General features: G+C 40.9%; 2 protein-coding genes across 2 annotated transcripts; both read left to right on the plus strand.

Moving 5' to 3' along the window:
• The first annotated feature begins 15,002 nt into the window (after positions 1-15,002).
• On the plus strand, positions 15,003-16,648 carry LOC137286927 (uncharacterized). Its single transcript, XM_067818964.1, has 2 exons — positions 15,003-15,074; positions 15,383-16,648. Exon 2 carries the CDS (start codon positions 15,386-15,388, stop codon positions 16,166-16,168), a length of 783 nt encoding a protein of 260 aa, XP_067675065.1. The 5' UTR covers positions 15,003-15,074; positions 15,383-15,385; the 3' UTR covers positions 16,169-16,648.
• A 4,867-nt stretch (positions 16,649-21,515) lies between these two features.
• LOC137287247 (uncharacterized) lies at positions 21,516-23,012 on the plus strand. Its single transcript, XM_067819475.1, has 2 exons — positions 21,516-21,685; positions 22,050-23,012. Exon 2 carries the CDS (start codon positions 22,053-22,055, stop codon positions 22,812-22,814), a length of 762 nt encoding a protein of 253 aa, XP_067675576.1. The 5' UTR covers positions 21,516-21,685; positions 22,050-22,052; the 3' UTR covers positions 22,815-23,012.
• Positions 23,013-23,262: the final 250 nt, after the last annotated feature.

Genomic DNA, 23,262 nt, shown 5'->3' on the forward strand with positions numbered 1-23,262 from the left:
TGTTGTGAAATAATTATCCATTCACAACATATATTTCCTTTGTTGCTCAAAAACAGAACGGCATACTATAATACTATGATTTGTATGAAAAGAGAAGATACAATCCCTGACCATGCAACTTAATTTTGAGATTGCTGTTATCAGAACCATAAATATATGTTTAGGGACAAACGTAGAAAATAGAGTCGACAAGGGGAAAGTAAACAGGTGTAGGTCGGAGATGAAGGGACACATAGATACAACTGTATCTTTATTACTGATGTGACAAGTTACGTCAGGTGATCCTGGAAAGTCCCGTGTAAATATAGACTTCTCCCATCTACCTTCACTCCATGCTTGAGCGCATAATATAAGTCATTGACACTGCGATATAGTGCAGGCTAAAAATAGAAGTGACAGTCCTTCATACCCGTGTGTAATCTCATCTTCCTGTGTTGAAGTATGTACCGACGTGTAACTATAGTCCTAGATAGAACAACCTGCAATCTGTTGCCACTAGTTAGGCAGACGGGTTCAGTAGGCCAGAGCTACGTATTGTCAAATACACCGCATTTCAATTTATTTGTGATTCAGCTACCCGTATTGCGATACGTATTGCGATGTATTGGGGGACTTCCACAGTACATGACACTAATCGTACATGTCGATCCTATTTTCTATATTATCAGTCCCTAACCATGCATGTCATGGTTCTGACGACAGCAATCTCAAAATTAAGTTACATAGTCATGGATCCTATGTTGTTTTCTATACACATTATTACACTACAGTGTACCCTTTTGTAACCGAATAACGAAGGAAAATGTTCGGTGTGAATGAAAGTGTGTAGAGTTTATTTAAAAGATGCACATACTTCGTATATGTAGCCAGTATATTTGTTCTCAGTAAGAAATAAAGCAATATTTATCGTTTGAATAGCACATTGTAATATACTGGTAATATCAGGCAGTTCTCCAACAGACGGGCGACATGTGACCGATATATGTACCACAAGGGAGTATATGTATATACAGAGTTATAGCATACCAGGGCCCAGTTCACAAAGCTCTTGTAAGCCTAAGATGTCTCGCAGCATTCGCACCTCCTATATTGTAACATAGGAGGTTTAGTTACGAGATCTTAGGCTTACGAGAGCGTTGTGAGGCTGCGTCCTGCTCGATAAGTGTTGGCGATGTTATGCTCACTGGGCATCAGAGCTAGTTTCTCCGACTACGTGAATGATGAGAGATGGAGGAGAAAGTAAATAAACGCTGTTATCACCATGCGCAAGTGGGGGCACTGTGTATCAGTTTCATCTATGGAGGGAAAGTCGAACAAGGGAATAAATAGTGAATTAATGTGAAACTCTTTCCACACTCCACTGTCCACCTCCCGGCGTGACGTCACGCACGCAATACATTACACACTCCATGTCTCAACTATGAAGTCAATACGTGTCTCGTTTGAGTGAGTGAGTGAGTTTAGGTTTATGACGTTTTTATCCAGTAATATGAATATAAAGAAATGTTCTTTATACATTGTACCCATGTGGGGAATCAAAACCGGGTGTTTGGTGTGACGAGCGACCGCTTTAACCACTAGGCTACCATTTAGTGGTGGTTAAGAACACCGAATTTAAGTTGGTATATTTGAAACATAACATTCTGGCGGCTGTCAGATCTAGCTAACCCAGGATGTATTCAGACAACACAGAGTTCACATGTTCAGCGGTGCATGTAGGTCTGTATGAGTTAAATACAGACATGTGAAGTCCCAACAATATCAGTTCTGAGGTTTGTCCAACCAGAATCTGTATACAGTTTTGACTGTTTCAGATTGGCCGTCAGAACACGATATATTGGAACCTGACGTGTCATCTATTGTTCGTTGTGCACAATCTTCTTTATTCATATATCTGTATCGTTCTGTCGAAAGCAAAGGAATTCAATTACTTGCCTCTTCTTAGACTTGGGAGAAGGCTTGGGTCATTAATTTAGGGGGTGTCATCACTTTTGCACACACGTGCTAGGGTGTCATCTATTTTGCACATAAAAATATCAAAACGTTACACTTAATTACGGAGGAGGTTGGGCTGGGGAATGGCGGGGGTTGTTTTGTATGTGAGGGAGGGAGTCATTCACATCATAAATTCTTCTCCATGACATTCACGATCACCCCTTTCCTTGTGAATTATGAAAGGTCTCTCGTGTATGAAAGTTCAGTTGTAATCAAGTCATTTGGACTGAACTGTTCATTTGGATGTTACACTTTCTCAGTAGAGAAGATATTCTTGTGCCTTGTTGCGTTGAGTCCTGTCCTGGCTTAGAACCCATGCCGTCAGAGTCGGGCACCTGATGGCCAGTTCACAAAGTAAAGCGTGACAGGACAAATGGGACCGTATCCACAAAATATGTGTTGTTACTACATGCGTACGTTGGCTCGGTTTTAGGTGGAATAAAGCTCCGTCTCCCTTGCGCCCCTCGCCCTACTCCCCCTCCCCTTCTCTGTGTCTAACTCCCTCTCCGTCTCAGTCTGTCTCCCTCCAACCCCCCCCCCTCTCTCTCTCTTCATTAATCCAACGAATTTCCATAATTGAGCTGAGTTGTTTTGGGCTATACGCCAATTAAACTCAAATGTAATACATTACAACAATGCTATATTTCAAGAGGTGACGTTTGAACTCTACTGGACAAATTATGTTTAGAACTTTGGTATTTTTATGATTGATATTTCAACAGTATGTCAATGGGTAAATGTATCATTATTCATAATTTCAAAATTTACCTATACCCCTAACTATTTTGTCCAGTATATGAGTGCCAAGCATTTACAACGTAAGTGGTCAGTCTTCAAGTAATGTTTGCAACAATATCTATTTGTTATTATTCCTTAAAGTTTTTAATAGGTTGTCACTTTAATTCATTACAAGCAAGTAAAACTACAAGTTGATGAGTGAAGTGCACTCCTTTATATCTGCATGTTAGAATTTGTCTGATTCCCAATAGGAGCTTGCAGTAAAGTCACAGGTGACCCGCAGTTAAAGATCACATGAATGGTTTCTCTTGGTGAAAGTGGCATACTGTATATTGTACGTATCTCATCCAAAATAATGCATGTGTTTACACTTTTCTCGCTGCGTACATGTCCATTCTAGCAACAGCCGTCGATTCGGGTGCTGACGTGTGGCTCTGGGTGCGAGATATAAATATAGCCCCAGCTCACACGCGTCATTGGGGCATGATCGCCAGAGATGAACAAAGAGATATCGACAGTATTGTAACTTGCGGGATTTCCGACTCCTAACTATAGACGACATAACTAGATGACATGGCAGAGATGCTGATAGACAGACAGATAATTGTTTGTTTTTTCTTTTAGAGGAGTGCAGTTATAGAGTCCATTTTAGTTCTAAAGTGTGCTTATAAGAGCGACGGATGCGGCAAAATAAATATAATTCAGAATTATATTAGCGAGGGGTCAACTTCAAAGATCTCTCCTCTCGTACTTACTTTAAACAAAGAACTAGATCCTTTACTTACCACACGTGCGTGATCATCAAATAACAGACTCACTGTTTGCTACATACGACACTACATTCTTTACATACAACACATGTGTAATCATCAAATAACAGACTCACTGTATGCTACATACGGCACTACATCCTTTACATACAACACATGTGTAATCATCAAATAACAGACTCACTGTATGCTACATACGACACTACATCCTTTACTTACCACACATGTGTAATCATCAAATAACAGACTCACTGTATGCTACATACGGCACTACATCCTTTACATACAACACATGTGTAATCATCAAATAACAGACTCACTGTATGCTACATACGACACTACATACTTTACATACAACACATGTGTAATCATCAAATAACAGACTCACTGTATGCTACATACGACACTACATACTTTACATACAACACATGTGTAATCATCAAATAACAGACTTACTGTATGCTACATACGACACTACATTCTTTACATACAACACATGTGTAATCATCAAATAACAGACTCACTGTATGCTACATACGGCACTACATCCTTTACATACAACACATGTGTAATCATCAAATAACAGACTTACTGTATGCTACATACGACACTACATTCTTTACATACAACACATGTGTAATCATCAAATAACAGACTCACTGTATGCTACATACGGCACTACATCCTTTACATACAACACATGTGTAATCATCAAATAACAGACTCACTGTATGCTACATACGACACTACATCCTTTACTTACCACACATGTGTAATCATCAAATAACAGACTCACTGTATGCTACATACGGCACTACATCCTTTACATACAACACATGTGTAATCATCAAATAACAGACTCACTGTATGCTACATACGACACTACATACTTTACATACAACACATGTGTAATCATCAAATAACAGACTCACTGTATGCTACATACGGCACTACATCCTTTACATACAACACATGTGTAATCATCAAATAACAGACTTACTGTATGCTACATACGACACTACATTCTTTACATACAACACATGTGTAATCATCAAATAACAGACTCACTGTATGCTACATACGGCACTACATCCTTTACATACAACACATGTGTAATCATCAAATAACAGACTCACTGTATGCTACATACGACACTACATCCTTTACATACAACACATGCGTGATCATCAAATAACAGACTCACTGTATGCTACATACGGCACTACATCCTTTACATACAACACATGTGTAATCATCAAATAACAGACTCACTGTATGCTACATACGGCACTACATCCTTTACATACAACACATGTGTAATCATCAAATAACAGATTCACTGTATGCTACATACGGCACTGCATCCTTTACATACAATACATGCATAATCATCAAATAACAGTCTCACTGTATGCTACATACGACACTACATCCTTTACATACAACACATGCGTGATCATCAAATAACAGACTCACTGTATGCTACACACGACACTACATCCTTTACTTACCACACATGTGTAATCATCAAATAACAGACTCACTGTATGCCACATACGACACTACATCCTTTACATACAATACATGCGTGATCATCAAATAACAGACTCACTGTTTGCTACATACGACACTACATCCTTTACATACAACACATGTGTAATCATCAAATAACAGACTCACTGTATGCTACATACGACACTACATCCTTTACTTACCACACATGTGTAATCATCAAATAACAGACTCACTGTATGCTACATACGACACTACATCCTTTACTTACCACACATGTGTAATCATCAAATAACAGACTCACTGTATGCTACATACGACACTACATACTTTACATACAATACATGCATAATCATCAAATAACAGACTCACTGTATGCTACATACGACACTACATCCTTTACTTACAACACATGCGTGATCATCAAATAACAGACTCACTGTATGCTACATACGACACTACATCCTTTACATACAACACATGCGTGGTCATCAAATAACAGACTCACTGTATGCTACATACGACACTACATCCTTTACATACAATACATGCATAATCATCAAATAACAGACTCACTGTATGCTACATACGACACTACATCCTTTACATACAATACATGCGTGATCATCAAATAACAGACTCACTGTTTGCTACATACGACACTACATCCTTTACATACAACACATGTGTAATCATCAAATAAGAGACTCACTGTATGCTACATACGACACTACATCCTTTACTTACCACACATGTGTAATCATCAAATAACAAACTCACTGTATGCTACATACGACACTACATCCTTTACTTACCACACATGCGTGGTCATCAAATAACAAACTCACTGTATGCTACATACGACACTACATCCATTACATACAATACATGTGTAATCATCAAATAACAAACTCCTAGCCTCACAGTCTCCATTTTGATTGACTTTTGTCTTCGTAACTAAATCTAAATCAAGCAATCCAAATGTTTTGACTGTTGATAATGACGGGAAGTCATCTAATACTATAATGAACATATTTCATAGGATATTATCTGAGGCAAGCCATTATTCAAGAGGTACCAATTGACACATGATCGTTTTCATTTCGTGCAGTCGCTTTGCAAACATCCTACCCCAGTGTGTTGTGATGACTTAAACCACATTACCAACTTATGTTAAATGTTGGATATGGCTTTGCTAATGATCCCTTGAAAAAACACTGAAGCTTTTAAGACACTGGACATCGAGAATAAAGCTAGGGTTACCACATCGTGATAACCCCTCGTATTTGCACGTGTGCATACACGTTTATACCAGCAATACCAGTTGATAGGAAATTTCACGTTCATGACGTATGTTGTAATGTTTATATTATATCTTTTAAACTATGGACATATTTCATAACCCAACATCATACATGTTCAGTGGATGAAAGGTAGTTAATAATACAAACTGGTAACATAACAGTAATCTGTCAGTCAATGACGTTGACAAATAAAAACCATATTTCAAGTCATGTTCGTATTGACGTGTTGATATTTGTCAGTTATTCTGACTGTAGCACAGCTTGTCAGTTTGCTGCAGTAACAGCGCTTTCTCCATGTCACCTACATTGAAACAATCAGCGATCAAACTCATGTACGTATACAGGTACATAACAGTCATGTGAGCCAGGGGCTAAATATAGACCTGGAAATTCCATTTTTTTCTACCTCTCTCCAAGCAGTAATGTCCAATCAGCAATTTATACAACAGTTGCCAGTTTCTCATTGGACCACCGTACAAGATATTTTGGAACTTGACGTAGTAACTATTGTTCATTGTGTACGGCTTTCTTTATTACCTGTGACAACACATGCTAGTCTGAATGGGTGTGCTTTTTGTTTATCTGTTTCTAAGACCACAGATTATATTTCATTTTCCACTCTCTGCGTTTATGTACATGACAATGAAATTATAGAGGAGACCGATGTAATCCATGAATTACAAAAAGTATTGCTTCATTTCAACGTTTCAGTATACACTTAGTTGGGATATCTTGGCACACCAAATTGACAATGACATCATAAAAATAGATAAAAACTACTGCTACATGGTGACCAAGAGACATGACACATATAAATTTGTATCTGTGGCCACAATTCTATATCCAGGAGTTCGGAGTGTGGTAAACATAAGAAGATTTTCAACAATCCACAAGCTTAAAATGTACCTGAAATATTGTTTTCAAGGCAGAATTTGTCAGAACTGTAGATACCAAGTTTTACGTCGATAAAGGGAAAGACCCAATTTTCCCTGGTCCATGGCATATATGGGCGACGTGTCATGGTGTATACAGACCACTGTCACCACGGACATATCAGCGCTACTGAGAAGGACGCCTTTATATACTTTCTCATCACTGCAGTATGTAGAATGTTTTAATGTAGGGGAACCGTTCACGGTGTGTCTGTAGAACTTCTCATGGCAGTGACAACAGACAATCATCAATTCATCTTCATCTGATAACTGTTTGGGTCGATAAATGAAACGTGATGTTGATTGTTGGGTTTCTGAAACACTTTTCGTGAGATTATGACAGCAATTGTACACGACGCACAAAATTCAAAATAATGATGTATATCAACAAAATGGGGAAGTTCGCTCGTTGATTGTCTGGTTTGTTTCCATGCATCATCCCATGTCAGATGTACAGCCAAGGCAGGCTACAAACACTCACTTTCTTATGAAACCTCCGTGAATGGCTGATGCCGTCATATAACAATGCCTGTCCTATCCGCGATCACCTGATGCCACCAGTAACAGTCAGCAGTCTACTCCTGACAGTTTTCACATTTGTGTTCTCTGGAGTCAGCTTGAGGACAACTTTTTTTCTTACTTTAACGTTTCATACCTTGCCTGTGATATTTGCATTTTCCTCAGATAATTTCTCCATAGTTACAATACTGTCAAGGTATATCTAACGTTTATAAGTTACAACCATATCACATTTTACCGACTTCGAAAATCTACATTGAATTATGCAAGATTATTATATTATACATAAGATTTTTACACCTAAATACTTCATCCGAGGCGATAGCATGTATTCAATTGCCAATGACGTTGTTGTTAAGGCGCCATCGTCCCAGGAAGGGCTGAGGCTTTTTTCGCAATATCAAACAATTAGTAAGACACACTCTTGAATGCGCCTTGGGTGCTGAAACGTTCCCTTTGTGGAAATGAACAGTATCCATGTATTTCTTTACAAATGTCTCGCGCATGTGCAGTCCCTCAAATGCTTTTTCTTACGCTTCGTTGATTTCCGCGCCTTGGTGGGGTTATATTCAGTTTTGTAGAGAGAGCTGTTGTTGATAAATGCCTCATGCTGTACAAACATATAATGTATACATAAATGTATGAAACACATGTCTTACAGGGCTGTTAGAGACTTAAAGAGCATTACAGCATTGGGATGGATAAAATGATTAAATACGTTACATGAAATTATAAGCTGCAATAACACAAGGCACATACATAGTATTAGTATTAATCACAAGAACTCACATATAGATAAACATGCACAGGTAGTATCTACATGCATTCGTTTGCACATTCCACACTCATACTTGCCAATACAAATATACACACCCACAACCACAGTTATACTCACATGTACACATATATACACCCACAACACATTCAAACCCACACTTACAAATAAATACGCACAAAACAGCCTCAGATTTACAAATACTTAACCACAAAACACAATCAAACCCACATTTACAAACACATACACCAACAACACAGCCAAACCCACATTTACAAATACATACACCAACAACACAGTCAAACCCACATTTACAAATACACGCACAACCTAGTTACACCCACATTTACAAACACATACACCAACAACACAGTCAAACCCACATTTACAAATACATACACCAACAACACAGTCAAACCCATATTTACAAATACACGCACAACCTAGTTACACCCACATTTACAAACACATACACCAACAACACAGTCAAACCCACATTTACAAATACATACACCAACAACACAGTCAAACCCATATTTACAAATACACGCACAACCTAGTTACACCCACATTTACAAACACATACACCAACAACACAGCCAAACCCACATTTACAAATACATACACCAACAACACAGCCAAACCCACATTTACAAATACACGCACAACATAGTTACACCATCATTTACAAACACATACACCAACAACACAGTCAAACCCACATTTACAAATACATACACCAACAACACAGTCAAACCCACATTTACAAATACATACACCAACAACACAGTCAAACCCATATTTACAAATACACGCACAACCTAGTTACACCCACATTTACAAACACATACACCAACAACACAGCCAAACCCACATTTACAAATACATACACCAACAACACAGCCAAACCCACATTTACAAATACACGCACAACATAGTTACACCATCATTTACAAACACATACACCAACAACACAGTCAAACCCACATTTACAAATACATACACCAACAACACAGCCAAACCCACATTTGCAAACACACGCACAACACAGTCAAACCCACATTTACAAATACATACACCCACAACACAGTCAAACCCATATTTACAAATACACGCACAACACAGTGAAACCCACATTCCACAGTCATACATGCCAATACAAATACACACAACCACAGTTATACTCATATGTAACGAATATACATACACCCACAACCAGTTTTACTCACATGTACAGATACACCCGCATCACAGTCAAACCCACATTTACAAACACATACTTACAGCCACATTCATACCAATACATACAAGTACACATCTTCGCATCCATACTATTGCCGCTAACAGAAACACACACCCTTATAACCCAGCCACACATTTACACACACGCGCGCATTACGTATACATATTGTATTGAATAAGTAATTATGCTAAATATAGCAACATATAGTGTTAACATATTTAATTCCCTGGAACATCCTATGGAAAAGTTGGCTTGATTATGTTGTATTTCAGGGCACTGCATCACAGTTATTAGCTCTTCAGTGGAGTTGAAGTTTATAAAGCTGTTACATAGGAGATCACTGTTAAAAGCTTCATTTCTAATAGACCGCCGTGTCACTCATGGCTCGTACCCTCATGGCTAAATATAGATTTGATATTCTTTGTTCTGCAAGTCCACACTCGTGTCTTTTTGTCATTGGCTCTTTTGGACAAGATATCTCGGAACCTGACGTCCATCCTGGAACATCCTATGGAAAAGTTGGCTTGATTATGTTGTATTTCAGGGCACTGCATCACAGTTATTAGCTCCTCAGTGGAGTTGAAGTTTATAAAACTGTTACATAGGAGATCACTGTTAAAAGCTTCATTTCTAATAGACCGCCGTGTCACTCATGGCTCGTACCCTCATGGCTAAATATAGATTTGATATTCTTTGTTCTGCAAGTCCACACTCGTGTCTTTTTGTCATTGGCTCTTTTGGACAAGATATCTCGGAACCTGACGTCCAGTCTTTTATTCTATGTGCACGATATCTTTGTTCCATGTCTCAATGACGAGAAGGAATTTACTGACTTACCTGTTTCAGTTTCAGTATTGCCTTAATACAATAACCAATATACAGACTGAAGTAGTGACGCTTAAAGGTGGATTTAAACTTAGCGGTTAAGCCAGTTCGCCAGCATATACGTTGAGTGTGGTAATATGCATACAATCACTTGGATGTAATTTTTTTTCTGCTAACTAAGATATCATACTGAGACTACTTAGAGCCCAATGTAAGATTCAAACTATATTATGTGTTCATGAATCAGTTCCAAATATCTCGCTGTAGGCAGCAACGTCAGATAGATACATTTGTGGTTGTGTCCGGACTAAATGCACTCGTTTACTAACTTTCATGTGAGCGTGTATTGTATGTGCCACTTTAACGAGCTTCACACATCGTGCGCAAGTAGGGAATCGAATCTGGATCTTCGGCGTGATGAGCAACGCTTTAACCACTAGGCTACCCCACTGCCCCAATAACACCATACCTCACTAGATAACCCGACCACCCGATCAATCGACCACCCGACCACCCGACCACCCGACCACCCGAACAGCTTTCCACCTCGACTGATATCTGCATGCTTCTGGCTGGATATCAGAGTTGTAAGGGGCGAGGTGTTTGTTACATGAAGCCATAACAGAATCAAATTGTTTTTGTTTGGACATTTTATCTTTGTCATTGCACACAAGCTACCCGAAATACCTGCACGTAACAAGGTCACCTCGAGACCTACACGACACTGTTCCAGTTATACCTGTCGATCCCTGTATTCAGCATTCTTTTCAATACCTATGTCCCTGAGTCTGCCGGTAAATATAGACAGGGGAATTCCCACCATATCGAACATGACAATCAATACACCCAAGAGCTATTTTCTATTCTAGCTTATGCGCAGTATGTCAGGCTACTAGAGAACCTCATGTACATTCATTTCAAGTTCGTAATAATTTCACGGCGTTTTATTTCAATAAAATTTCATAACCACAGATTTGAAGCATTGTCGTGAGCAAATAGGCGAACGATTGGATCCATTTTCAAACCAGTTCATACGGCCCCTTTTAACTGTGTGTCCACTTATTACGCAAGTCTAGGTTTTATCTGTTATGCATACGCAATAAGAGAGGGGTTAGAAAACAGAAATAGCTATCGGTTTTGCGGCAAGTCATCGCAAAACCGATGCTCGTACTTTTCACCAAAGTGCTTGACGTCATAGACCTGTATCATATCGTGTTACGCCGCACTCAGCAATGTTCCAGCTATAGGGAGGGGGTTCTTACGTCAAGTTTATACAAACATTCCAAGCGGAGTTGAGCAAACCTATTATTCAGAGATGTGTAATGCAGTTATGACCGTTAATGACACTATGCAGTAATCTGCAAACTACGTGACGATGTTAACCAACGTAAAACTGGCTCTAAATCTTAATATTCGTATCACATGTTTTATTTTTAGGTTATTTCTTTTCTCAGGAAACAGCCATACTGAAATGATACTTGCAATACATAACACAAACACAAAAATACATACATACATAATAACAAATAAAGCCAAAGATGAGTTCATCACTGGACTGCTGCAACCATTTGACATGGAATTAGAGCACCCGTGTACTGTATTTGACCAGGAGTTGTCTCTGGGAGATCTAGGCACCGATCTGGGGAAGTGTCAGGAGATCGGTAAGGCAGATTTGGGCATTTTCGAATACGACGTCCCAGTTATTCCCAAAGGTGCTCAATTAGGGAAGATCTTGAAGAGCTGGAACTTCGTTTCGTTACTCTTCACCAGTTTCGCTGCTGCCAGTGTGGTACAGTCCTGGTTCATCTCAGTCTGGCACGTCGGTGTTGGAACGTCAAAGTCATGCCCTTGAAAGGTCGATCGGATTAGAGACCATGAATGCGGAGCTGTCTGGTCACACTCTGTCTGCTGAATGGATGTCCAATACTGTTCGCGCTTGATGACGTCATAGTGACGTATCGGTTCCTCATGCTCAACATCCGTAAATACCGGTCTTCATGTTGGGTAGAGACCTTCAGCCTGTCACTCTTTGGCCTGTTTGCAGTACTGCAGTACTCTGCTCCGAGGCATGTTCCTGGTTGTCAATCGATTAAAATAATGCAAGAAAATAAACCTGGTTAGCTTTTATGACCTACTGTGATACGGGTATCCTTGAGCACAGTTTCCGTTTTATTCGTGTATTTGACAAAATGCAAGTGCAACTGTACCTAGGGAATAGACACCATGTGTTCGAGACACGTCATTTAGCTATTTTCAAACACCATGACAATTATTGTGACAATTTACAGTCGGTTTTTTTTAGTTGATGGCGTTTCTTTTGGCAGTTAGTATATTATGAAAAATGGATGAAACAACAAAACGACCCGAGTGAAAATGCCTGGGTTGAAACAACCCGGAACCCACATCCCGCCTCTTGTGAAATCACCTCACTTGATACCAGATCAGGAGAGTATACAGCTTTATGAAAGTCATATCTCGTGTATACTAGTCGGTACACACGATCTCCTCTCTATATCTCTACACTGTCACTACTGAATACACCCTAAATAAAGCAGAGGAGCGAGTTTGGGTGATCATGGCACAGTCATGCCGGCTAGGTGGTGACTTCGTATTTGTCCAAGGAATCAAGTATCAACACCCCGCAGAAAGGTATTCCCTACAGTGTTTGTTAAGTAGCAGGGACTGTCTCAAAACTATTTGCAGTGATGGTCCCTCAGCAAGTTCCCCTCATTTAGGTAATTAAGAATATAGAACACACACGTCCAGTATTTCCAAACAGCTATGTACCTACGATTGTTAAAAAGCCTTGGCTTACACCTGATTGTTGCTAAAAACGTCTGCTAAGTCTCTTCAGGTTTGCAGGAACACGCCTGCAAGGAAGTTCTACATAGGTTTTGCGCTGTCATGATAATGAAGGACACTGGTGGCACTGGGGTGAAGAATATCATCCACGTAATGTAAATGTAGAGCTGTCACATATCAATGAACGATGACCACTTCTGTTTTCTCCTGCCAATACATTCCTCCCTACACTATAAAACTGCCTCATGAAGTATGGCCTGCCGAAAGCAACACGATGACGTCTGATCTCTGTCTACTCTAGGCATCAACTACATCCAGGTCTCATCAGTGCACGTGACCTTCTGTCAGTCACATTCTTGCCACCAACAGTTGACTGTGGTCGTTCAGGAATCAACTACTTAAATGTAAGATACGCGACAACCAGTCACTGTTTGGACATAGTTAGCTTTGTCCTGCTCCCTGGCCTCTCTGATGTTTGCTTTTCTGTGACTCTGCATCTTTTGATTTACAGTGACATAAGAGCAACTGAAAGGCCTGAGCAATGTGAACACGGGCTGTCCCCATCTGTATCACACCCAAGGCACCCCGCGGGGCTCAGCACGCCAGGCAGTACGGTGTTTATCACCAGGCTGAACGTCTCTCAAGTTGAGATCAGTCATGGATGCAATACACATCACCTGCTCATGAAAGAAAACGGACCTTTACTTTGGAATTTTTCGAAGTCATATAGACGGGAAACCGAGTGGTTTTACTCACATTTTTATGATGGGATGTTTTACCAAAATAGTTTACGTTTTTCATTATTCATTGATTATTCGAAAAACGCAACAGAAGCAGATGATACATTCCATGCCCTTTGTCCGGTTTTGATTAATCTGAACCAATTTTGGTGACCAATATATTAACGATCAAGTCATATAATGTAAACGTTAAGAAGGTATAAGCTCCAATAACTAGAGTAGATGTCGGATATGCAACCGCTCGCAAAGATATCGTTCTCTTTGACGACTCCAAATCTAGGATAGATTTACAAACCACTAAACAGTGTTAAAGTGTTTACAGGATATTTACATAGCGCATATATCCGCGCAGCTAATGCTTGCTGAACTGTTTTACCTCGATCCTTGGAAGTCAATCTGAACGGCACAAAGATATCGATAAGGTGATCAGATACTGACGTAAAAGTCAGAAATATTGACTTTGGGATGTTCTTGCGAGTGTTGAAGAGACTGTGAGAGGGCAGACCAAGTAAAGAAACGTTTCCAAAGAGTACGTTACCAGCACAAACCTGTCTACATAGACAAAAACTATAGTAAAAATATCGGGGCTCCGGTGAGCAGGGAACAGCGTGTAGATGTCATTTCGATCTGTTCAATAACTATTCTCGCCGTCAATACTGTAGTCACGTGGTCAGAGAGATTGGGCTAAGGACATGTATCAGCTGGTCATTCTGAACAAACCACGGGCGATTCCTGGCGTGGATGTATTTTAGTTTACCATTTTCCATGACCATCTACAAACGTTGGTTCTATATTTAAGCAACTGTATAGGTATAAACTGTTGAACTGTTGTCTACACGTTAGTCTTCAGACTACTGCCAAGTTTATAACACCCCTCTTACGTCTACGACTGTTACACCGACATCGGAAAACCTACCTGGTGAGTGATAGTGATCTGTTGAGGCAGTTATTTATATATATATATACTCGTTCAATGTATCAGTAAACTGCCTCCTTTGCCAAACAAAGGTTCTTACCGGTACTTCAAGGGAGAATAGTCTACCTGGAACCTCCCCTCCCAGTGTTAGCACGATGTGTATAGGGAGCGTAGTATGTTTCAGTGACCGATTAAAAAAGTTAAATCTTGGAATATGATGATGAGAAATTCTGTTAACTATCTTTCTGGTATTACATTGAATTGACGTGTGTCTGGTGGTAGCTGTACACATTTTGTTTCTTTCTTTTCAGAAAATGTCACTTCATGATCTCAACAAATCACTGGAAAACTGGGTAAAAAAATATGGCGGTTTTTCCGAAGATGACTTGAAAGAGGGCCTGGTTTGGTTTGAAATCGATACAACAAAACTCCGAGTGATCACTGAGGACAAGCCATCAGACAAGAAAGATAAAGAAGGAGGACATGGCGAAGATAAGGAAGAAGTAAACGAAGATGACCTGCATTCGGGGGTCGTGTTCAAATCGAAGTACACTAACAAAACAAATGTCCCCCAGGAACACACATTCATCATGGAGAAGCAGACAGAAGCCACATTGATCAGCACCTTGACCAAAGGCTTCACCGCTGATGGCAAAGTTGGTATAAAGGTGAAGGTTCCAGATGTCGTCACCAACGCCACCAGCAGCTTCGGCACAGAAGTGACCATCGCAACAGACGACATGAGCATTGTTAAACACTTGGTGGATTGGTCGTCCCAGACCAAAGTGATTGTTGCACCGCGGGAGACGGTAGTGGCAGAGGTCAGGATCAAGGAAACGAAATATAAAGTTAAGTTTGACTGGACTGTCGTCATGAAGGGTCGGGTTATTGCCCGCGTGTACAGGGCCGAAAGAAAACATCCAAAAGTGATGGAGTCAACGCTTGCAACCATCCTGTCTAACGACGAGACTGTATCCCTGATGTCTGGTGTCTATATCAAAATGGAGACTGGACAAGTGACCTGGGACGTATCAGGTACACTTCACTTCCGATTCGGTGTGTCTCAGGACTGTGAGGTGTGCCCCTTGGAAAAATAGAATCTTCCAGTTACAAAATGACTATTACTGAATGGGCGGATGCTTCGAGTGGCAACGGATATGAACAAACATGAGTGCGTTTACTGCTAATACTCTGAAACAGAGAACGACCACACCAGTACAGGAGACGTCAGGTTCTACTCAAAAGTATCTTGTACATGTGACATTGTTTATGTGACAAATTAGAAGAAGATGCAAGTAACTCTTTGTTCGTGAAAAAATAACGAAAAAGAAAAAGCATTTAGTGAATGCTAAAATACACACCTACATTTAGACTTGCGTCAACGGCAAAAAGACATATAGCTGTTGTCTCAGAATACTCTGTGCTGAACCAAGCCAGCGGTAAGCTGTAGATCAGTTTCCCCACAACACAAGAAATTGAATTCAAATTACACTGAGTATTGTCTGATTGGTTCGTTTCAAAAGATAATGTTTTTTATGATATTGTTAGAAACGTTTAATAAACTGTTTTTGTCTGTACTTTATGTCGTACTTTGCAGTGAAAATGCTGGTCCCTGCTTTGTCTTCATTTTGGAAACAGTTTTGAATATCGAATCCCACCTATGTTATGTACCTCTGTATGCATATACTTAGTCACTCTTCGTGTAAACTGATCATTGAGTATTCATATACCATGTGCACCGCAGCGTTCCTCTTTCATACGAGGATCGTGAAGATCAAGGTTAAAATTGGTCTTCAGTAACCATGCCTGTCGTGAGAGGCGACTAACGGGATCGGGTGGTCAGGTTAGCCGACTTGGTTGATACATGTCATCGCTTCCCAAATTGCGCAGATCGATGCTCATGCTGTTGATCACTGGATTGTCTGGTCCAGACTCGATTATTTACACATCGCCGCCATATAGCTGGAAAATTGTTGAGTGTGGCGTAAACCTTAACCCCTTTATAAGGCGATGTGTCAGGATATGGAATGTGTTGAAAATGGCCAGACTGTACCACATTCATTTGACAGATATGACATAAGAGTACAGCGTCACATAACATAACCATCCATCCAGCAAGTGACAGTTACATTGTCATGAGATAGCTGTACACACACATCAGCAAATACAAAATAGTCGAGAGACGACGAACTGCTAATATACCATCTACGGCGAACATTGTAGCAACAGGTTGACACAGGAAAACAAGGCGATTTCGTAATAGTCAGGTTGATGTCATCCTCACTTGTACTTCGTTATAGGGAGGTTTATCTAGTCCTAACTCATACTTCATTATAGTGAGGTGTATTTTATCGTAACTCATACTTCATTATTGTGAGGTGTATCTTTCCCTAACTCATACTTCATTTCAGTGAGGTGTATCTAATCCTAACTCATACTTCATTTCAGTGAGGTGTATCTAATCCTAACTCATACTTCATTTCAGTGAGGTGTATCTAATCCTAACTCATACTTCATTACAGTGAGGTGTATCTAATCCTAACTCATACTTCATTAAAGTGAGGTGTATCTTATCCTAACTCATACTTCATTATAGTGAGGTGTATTTAATCCTAACTCATACTTCATTATAGTGAGGTGTATTTAATCCTAACTCATACTTCATTATAGTGAGGTGTATCTAATCCTAACTCATAGTTCATTATAGTGAGGTGTATCTAATCCTAACTCATACTTCATTATAGTGAGGTGTATCTAATCCTAACTCATACTTTTTACAGGGAGATTTATCTTATCCTAACTGATACTTATGTTTCTGCAAGTGGGAGTTTAATGTTATCTAATGAGCCTTGAATTTTCATATTGTTGTCTTTACAAATCAAATCAGACATTATTCTGAAAATTCAAACACCCTGGACCGACTCTCTGGACCACATGAGACCAAACGGTTCAAGAGCTAACTGCAGAATGTCATTCTGAAAGTGGACAAACGCAACACATGTTGTTTGGGATTGCACGTTCTCAGTAAAGTACAGATTCTTGTAGATTCGAGTTTGTTCCATCGGGAATTCGAACTCTGATTAGGTTTGTTCTTGATTAGGTTTGTTCTAATCCCGGATCAGACTCAACCCAAGATAAGTACTAGAACCTGTACTTTACTGAGAAAGCATAATCCCCATTACAACATATGGTACAGTTCAAGAGGTCACCGCCAGCTATAGTGCCACGTGGCTCGTGTAGGCATAATGCAATGTGCTTGCATGTCAGTTCTATTTTCAGATACGGTATGACGTGGACAAACAAGTGGATTGTTACTAAGCTTTGATGTGCACGCCTGACACGCTGCATGCCCATTCGGAATTTCACGGTCTTTCAAACACACCTGTCTCCCATTGTCAGGGGACTTCGGTATTTTGGGAACAAACGTAGAACTCTCTGTCTGGTTAATGCGCATATTTTCTCAAATGACTCAGCAGACATATTTACATGAAATACGTTTCCTCGGACTATGAGAATGTGTGTGGTTTTTTTTCTTTAGCTACCAGTGATTAGCCAAACTACAAAAACAGAGAGATATATTTCACTGTCATTTAGTACAGACGTGCATGTCCGTGGTAACATATGTCATATTTGGGATTACACTTTCTTGGTAAAGTACAAACTCAATTACTTGTTTTGGTCGAGTCCCATCCGGGATTTGAACCCACACCTTCAAAGTCAAGTACCTAATCGTCAGCACACAAAGTCAGCCGCCTAACGTCAGTTACCGCGACTTCTTCAAAAATGGTAGTCTGATAACTGGTAGTCTAGACAGCGTACATTGTGTACCCATCTGATAATATAAGTTGTTCACTGGTCACGAGGGGACCATGGGTTGATGTATCCTCGATGTACACCAACCCACGGGCCCCGAGCAACCAGTGAACAACGTACGTATCGTACTGAACACCTCAATGTTAATTTTGAACTGTTTTAAGCACGCGTATCGGATCGTTCACTTCAACTTGTAAGAATAAAACAAGTCGAATCTTGCATCTTGCTGTTTTTCCCTAAGGTATCGTCTGAGTAAAGTCGTAGGGTGTAATTTCTCTTCTCTGTATTGAACGTTTCGTCGAAATTCATTCATTGGAAAGCGAGGTAAATCTTTTCGTAGCCACCGCTAGATACTGCAGACGGCGCAAAAGAAAACAGATTTAGAGTTATCACCCTTCCATCGACTTCAGTTAATTTCCGTACATTATATTCGAGATTAAGAGATAACTTTCGAGATAAAGAAGTACCGAATGAATTGCCATTGGCAACGGCGTGCTTTGCATTGCAACGTGCTTGTAAACAGGGTACACTGAAAATAATAGAAGAGCGCTCAGCCAAACAGAAAGCAACAAATATGTGTGAGGTAAGATAAGTGTAAATTGGCACGGCTCACGTGCGATATGACGATGTAATCATCGCATGCCATTGTCATTTAGTTCAGACTATTTGTATTACATAATGACTGGCCAAACTATGAACACGAACAGATCTATTTGTAATACATAATGACTGGCCAAACTATGAACACGAACAGATCTATTTGTAATACATAATGACTGGCCAAGCTATGAACACCTGTGATATGCAATGATTGTCCAAACTACAAACACAGACTGATATTTTTTGTCATATATATCAGGTTATCTGTAATATGTAAACGTAAGATGACGACATTACTGAGCCGGACGGCCACTGGACGACATTACTGAGCCGGACGGCCACTGGACGACATTACTGAGCTGGGCGGCCACTGGACGACATTACTGAGCTGGGCGGCCACTGGACGACATTACTGAGCTGGGCGGCCACTGGACGACATTACTGAGCTGGACGGCCACTGGACGACATTACTGAGCTGGGCGGCCACTGGACGACATTACTGAGCTGGGCGGCCACTGGACGACATTACTGAGCCGGACGGCCACTGGACGACATTACTGAGCTGGGCGGCCACTGGACGACATTACTGATCCGGGCGGCCACTGGACGACATTACTGAGCTGGGCGGCCACTGGACGACATTACTGAGCTGGGCGGCCACTGGACGACATTACTGAGCTGGACGGCCACTGGACGACATTACTGAGCTGGGCGGCCACTGGACGACATTACTGAGCTGGGCGGCCACTGGACGACATTACTGAGCTGGGCGGCCACTGGACGACATTACTGAGCCGGACGGCCACTGGACGACATTACTGAGCTGGGCGGCCACTGGACGACATTACTGAGCCGGACGGCCACTGGACGACATTACTGAGCTGGGCGGCCACTGGACGACATTACTGATCCGGGCGGCCACTGGACGACATTACTGATCCGGGCGGCCACTGGACGACATTACTGAGCTGGGCGGCCACTGGACGACATTACTGATCCGGGCGGCCACTGGACGACATTACTGAGCTGGGTGGCCAATGGCCACTACAGCATCTATGCTACATCAGACAGTGCACCGTCGATCTGAGCCAATAAGGACAAATTTATGAATTCTGTGAGCTTCGAACCACCATATTTAGTTAATCTGATCCGCCATATCAGTACATGTATGGGTTCTTATACTTCCCTATTTATTGTCAGTTGCGGGCCCAGGTACGAATCTCCTTCTGTTTACTGTCAGCCCTTGTGCTGATCCACATGGACTCTCATAAGACAAACACTGTTTAGTGAAAAACCTGGTGCTGATCCGTATGGATCCTACTAAGACAAACACTGTTTATTGTCAGACCTAGTGCTGATCCACGAAGGCATTAATATTGCTAAGACGAACAACGATCTACTCTGATATATATGATTGTTTATAAACGTAATGAGGCGAAGAGAAGCTGTGGCTGAGCAGCTTCTACAACCAGGAGGACCGCTATTGATACAAGGTATACAAAACACTCACTCACGGTTTTCTTCCATTTCTGTCACCACATGTAAATAATTTTAACCATTTTAACTTTCAGGCGTGCTAGAAAAATATTTTGTGAAAATGGTTACCTTATCCTGCCCATTTTTACTGTACATTTGCACCTACTACGATAATACTGTTACAATCCACAGTCTCTTTCATACCCAATACTTATAATTGAGACTGACATTTCTCCGACATTGATGTAATAAGGGATAATCTTTATATAGTCTCCCTGATGTAATATACTGACATGAGTTTCAGTTTGAGACAAACGCAGAGAGCACAGACTTCTCACCTCTCCCTAGTCTCCCTAATCAGGTTATTCGCTTTATTGTGTGTATTGTGCATGGATCCACGTCATGTACCTGTCTAAATTAGACGTTGTGTGAATTTCCGGAAATATTCATTTCCATCCCTTGCTCCTGGTGTGTGTGGAGACAAGGGTGGGAAGTTCTTGCAGACACCGGGGGCGTTGTTGTCGCTATTCCCGAACAGACCCGTGGTATTAAACTAGGACACATAAGTCGGGATTCAACCCAGCAGACAGCTGCGTGTTTGTTGTCACTATTTCCAAACGTAACCGTGGTATTAAAGGCGGGCACAACAGCCGGGACTCCATTCAGCAGACAGCTGTAAGGTCGCTCACTTCTTGAGTCCACAAAGAACAGACTTTCAACACCCTGTAAGTATTTGTTGACCAGTACTGTGTTTCTCATCCATTGTTTTAAAGAAGGTGTTTTCAGTGTAAGGCTTCATGCCCCTGTTCAAGCATCACTTTGGAGTAATCACAAACTTACATGGACATTGAATGGAAATCTAATGATATTTACATAATCACCTGTTGTCTCTGAATGACGTCAAATGTTCACTTCGCACAAGGTTCATTTTAAGCAATCAATCTCTTAGGTGCCTCAGATAAAGTGTTTCTTTATATATAATATTAATAATTTCTCAGATAGCTCGTTTATTGTGTGTGCTGAAAGTTAAGGTGTAATAACAAAAAGGAATACGTTTGGGCATTTTTACACATTGTATATTTTATCCAGACCATGCCAGTTCACGATCTCCACACACCTATCGAAGACTGGGCCAGGAGGCGAGGCGACCTTGACGAAACTGTCAGGTTGGAGGTTGACACCCACAGACTGCGTATCACCACCATCAAGCCCTCAACCAATCCTGTCAAGGAGGCTACAGGATCCGATTCCCCATCCAGCGTCTTGTTCAAGTCCAAATACAAGAACAGTACAGGCACCACCCAAGAGCACACCTTCATGATGGAGAGGCAAACAGAGGCAACGGTCACGACCTCTTTGACAAACGGCTTCACTAGAAATGGCAACGTTGGAATACAGATAAGGGTTCCTGATGACGTCTCCAATGCTACCGGCAGCTTTGGGTCGAGCGTGAGCGTGGAGACCGAGGACGAGAACACCGTGAAACACGTCGTCAGCTGGTCCATCAACTCCAAGGTGAGTGCTCCTCCAGGCCAGACAACTGTAGCTGTCCTGAACATTATTGAGAAGAAGCAGAAGTTTACCTTCAAGGCCACGGTCGTCATGAAAGGACGGGTTCTGGTACGAATCATGGATGACAACGGAACTGTTCAGCGTGTCATGGAGAATGACCTGGCCACCATCTTGGATGAACAAAAATTTCAGAAACCCCCTGGAGTCAATGTTGACACCGAAAACAGAAAAGTCAAATGGGATGTGTCTGGGTCGCTGAACTTCCGGTTCGGTGTGTCGCAGGACGTGGAGGTGTTTTACGAGGGGGAAAGATCAAAGGTTCACCCTAAACCTAAGGTTTAGGCACAATTCATGCCTTACAAAAACAAAGATTGTTGTCCATTTGTTCCCTCCACATTCTTATGCAGGACTAGTTTGAAGATTGTATATGTAGAATTATGCAGTTTGTTTTTATCTTACTAAGTTAATCAGCTCCACAGCTTAAGCAATATTTGTTTATCTAACCATGCATGATGGAAATGAAAACTTGTAGTAACCTTCTGACTTTTGACTCTTTTACTGAGACATCCTGGTTATTATGACGGTCGGTCTGTCTGTCTGTCTGTCTGTCGGTTGGTCGGTCAGCTATTTAACGCCGGAGTCCGCTCTATGACAGCGGTCTCTAAATTATCTATTTGGACCAGACATTCCCGTGATCAACAGCTTGAGGATCGATTGAGATACAATAACATGCGTCAACTAAGTCTGACCACCCGATCTCGTTAGCAGCCACTTACGACAAGCATGGGTT

Source organism: Haliotis asinina, chromosome 6, assembly GCF_037392515.1.
Source record: "Haliotis asinina isolate JCU_RB_2024 chromosome 6, JCU_Hal_asi_v2, whole genome shotgun sequence".
Taxonomy (NCBI): domain Eukaryota; kingdom Metazoa; phylum Mollusca; class Gastropoda; order Lepetellida; family Haliotidae; genus Haliotis; species Haliotis asinina.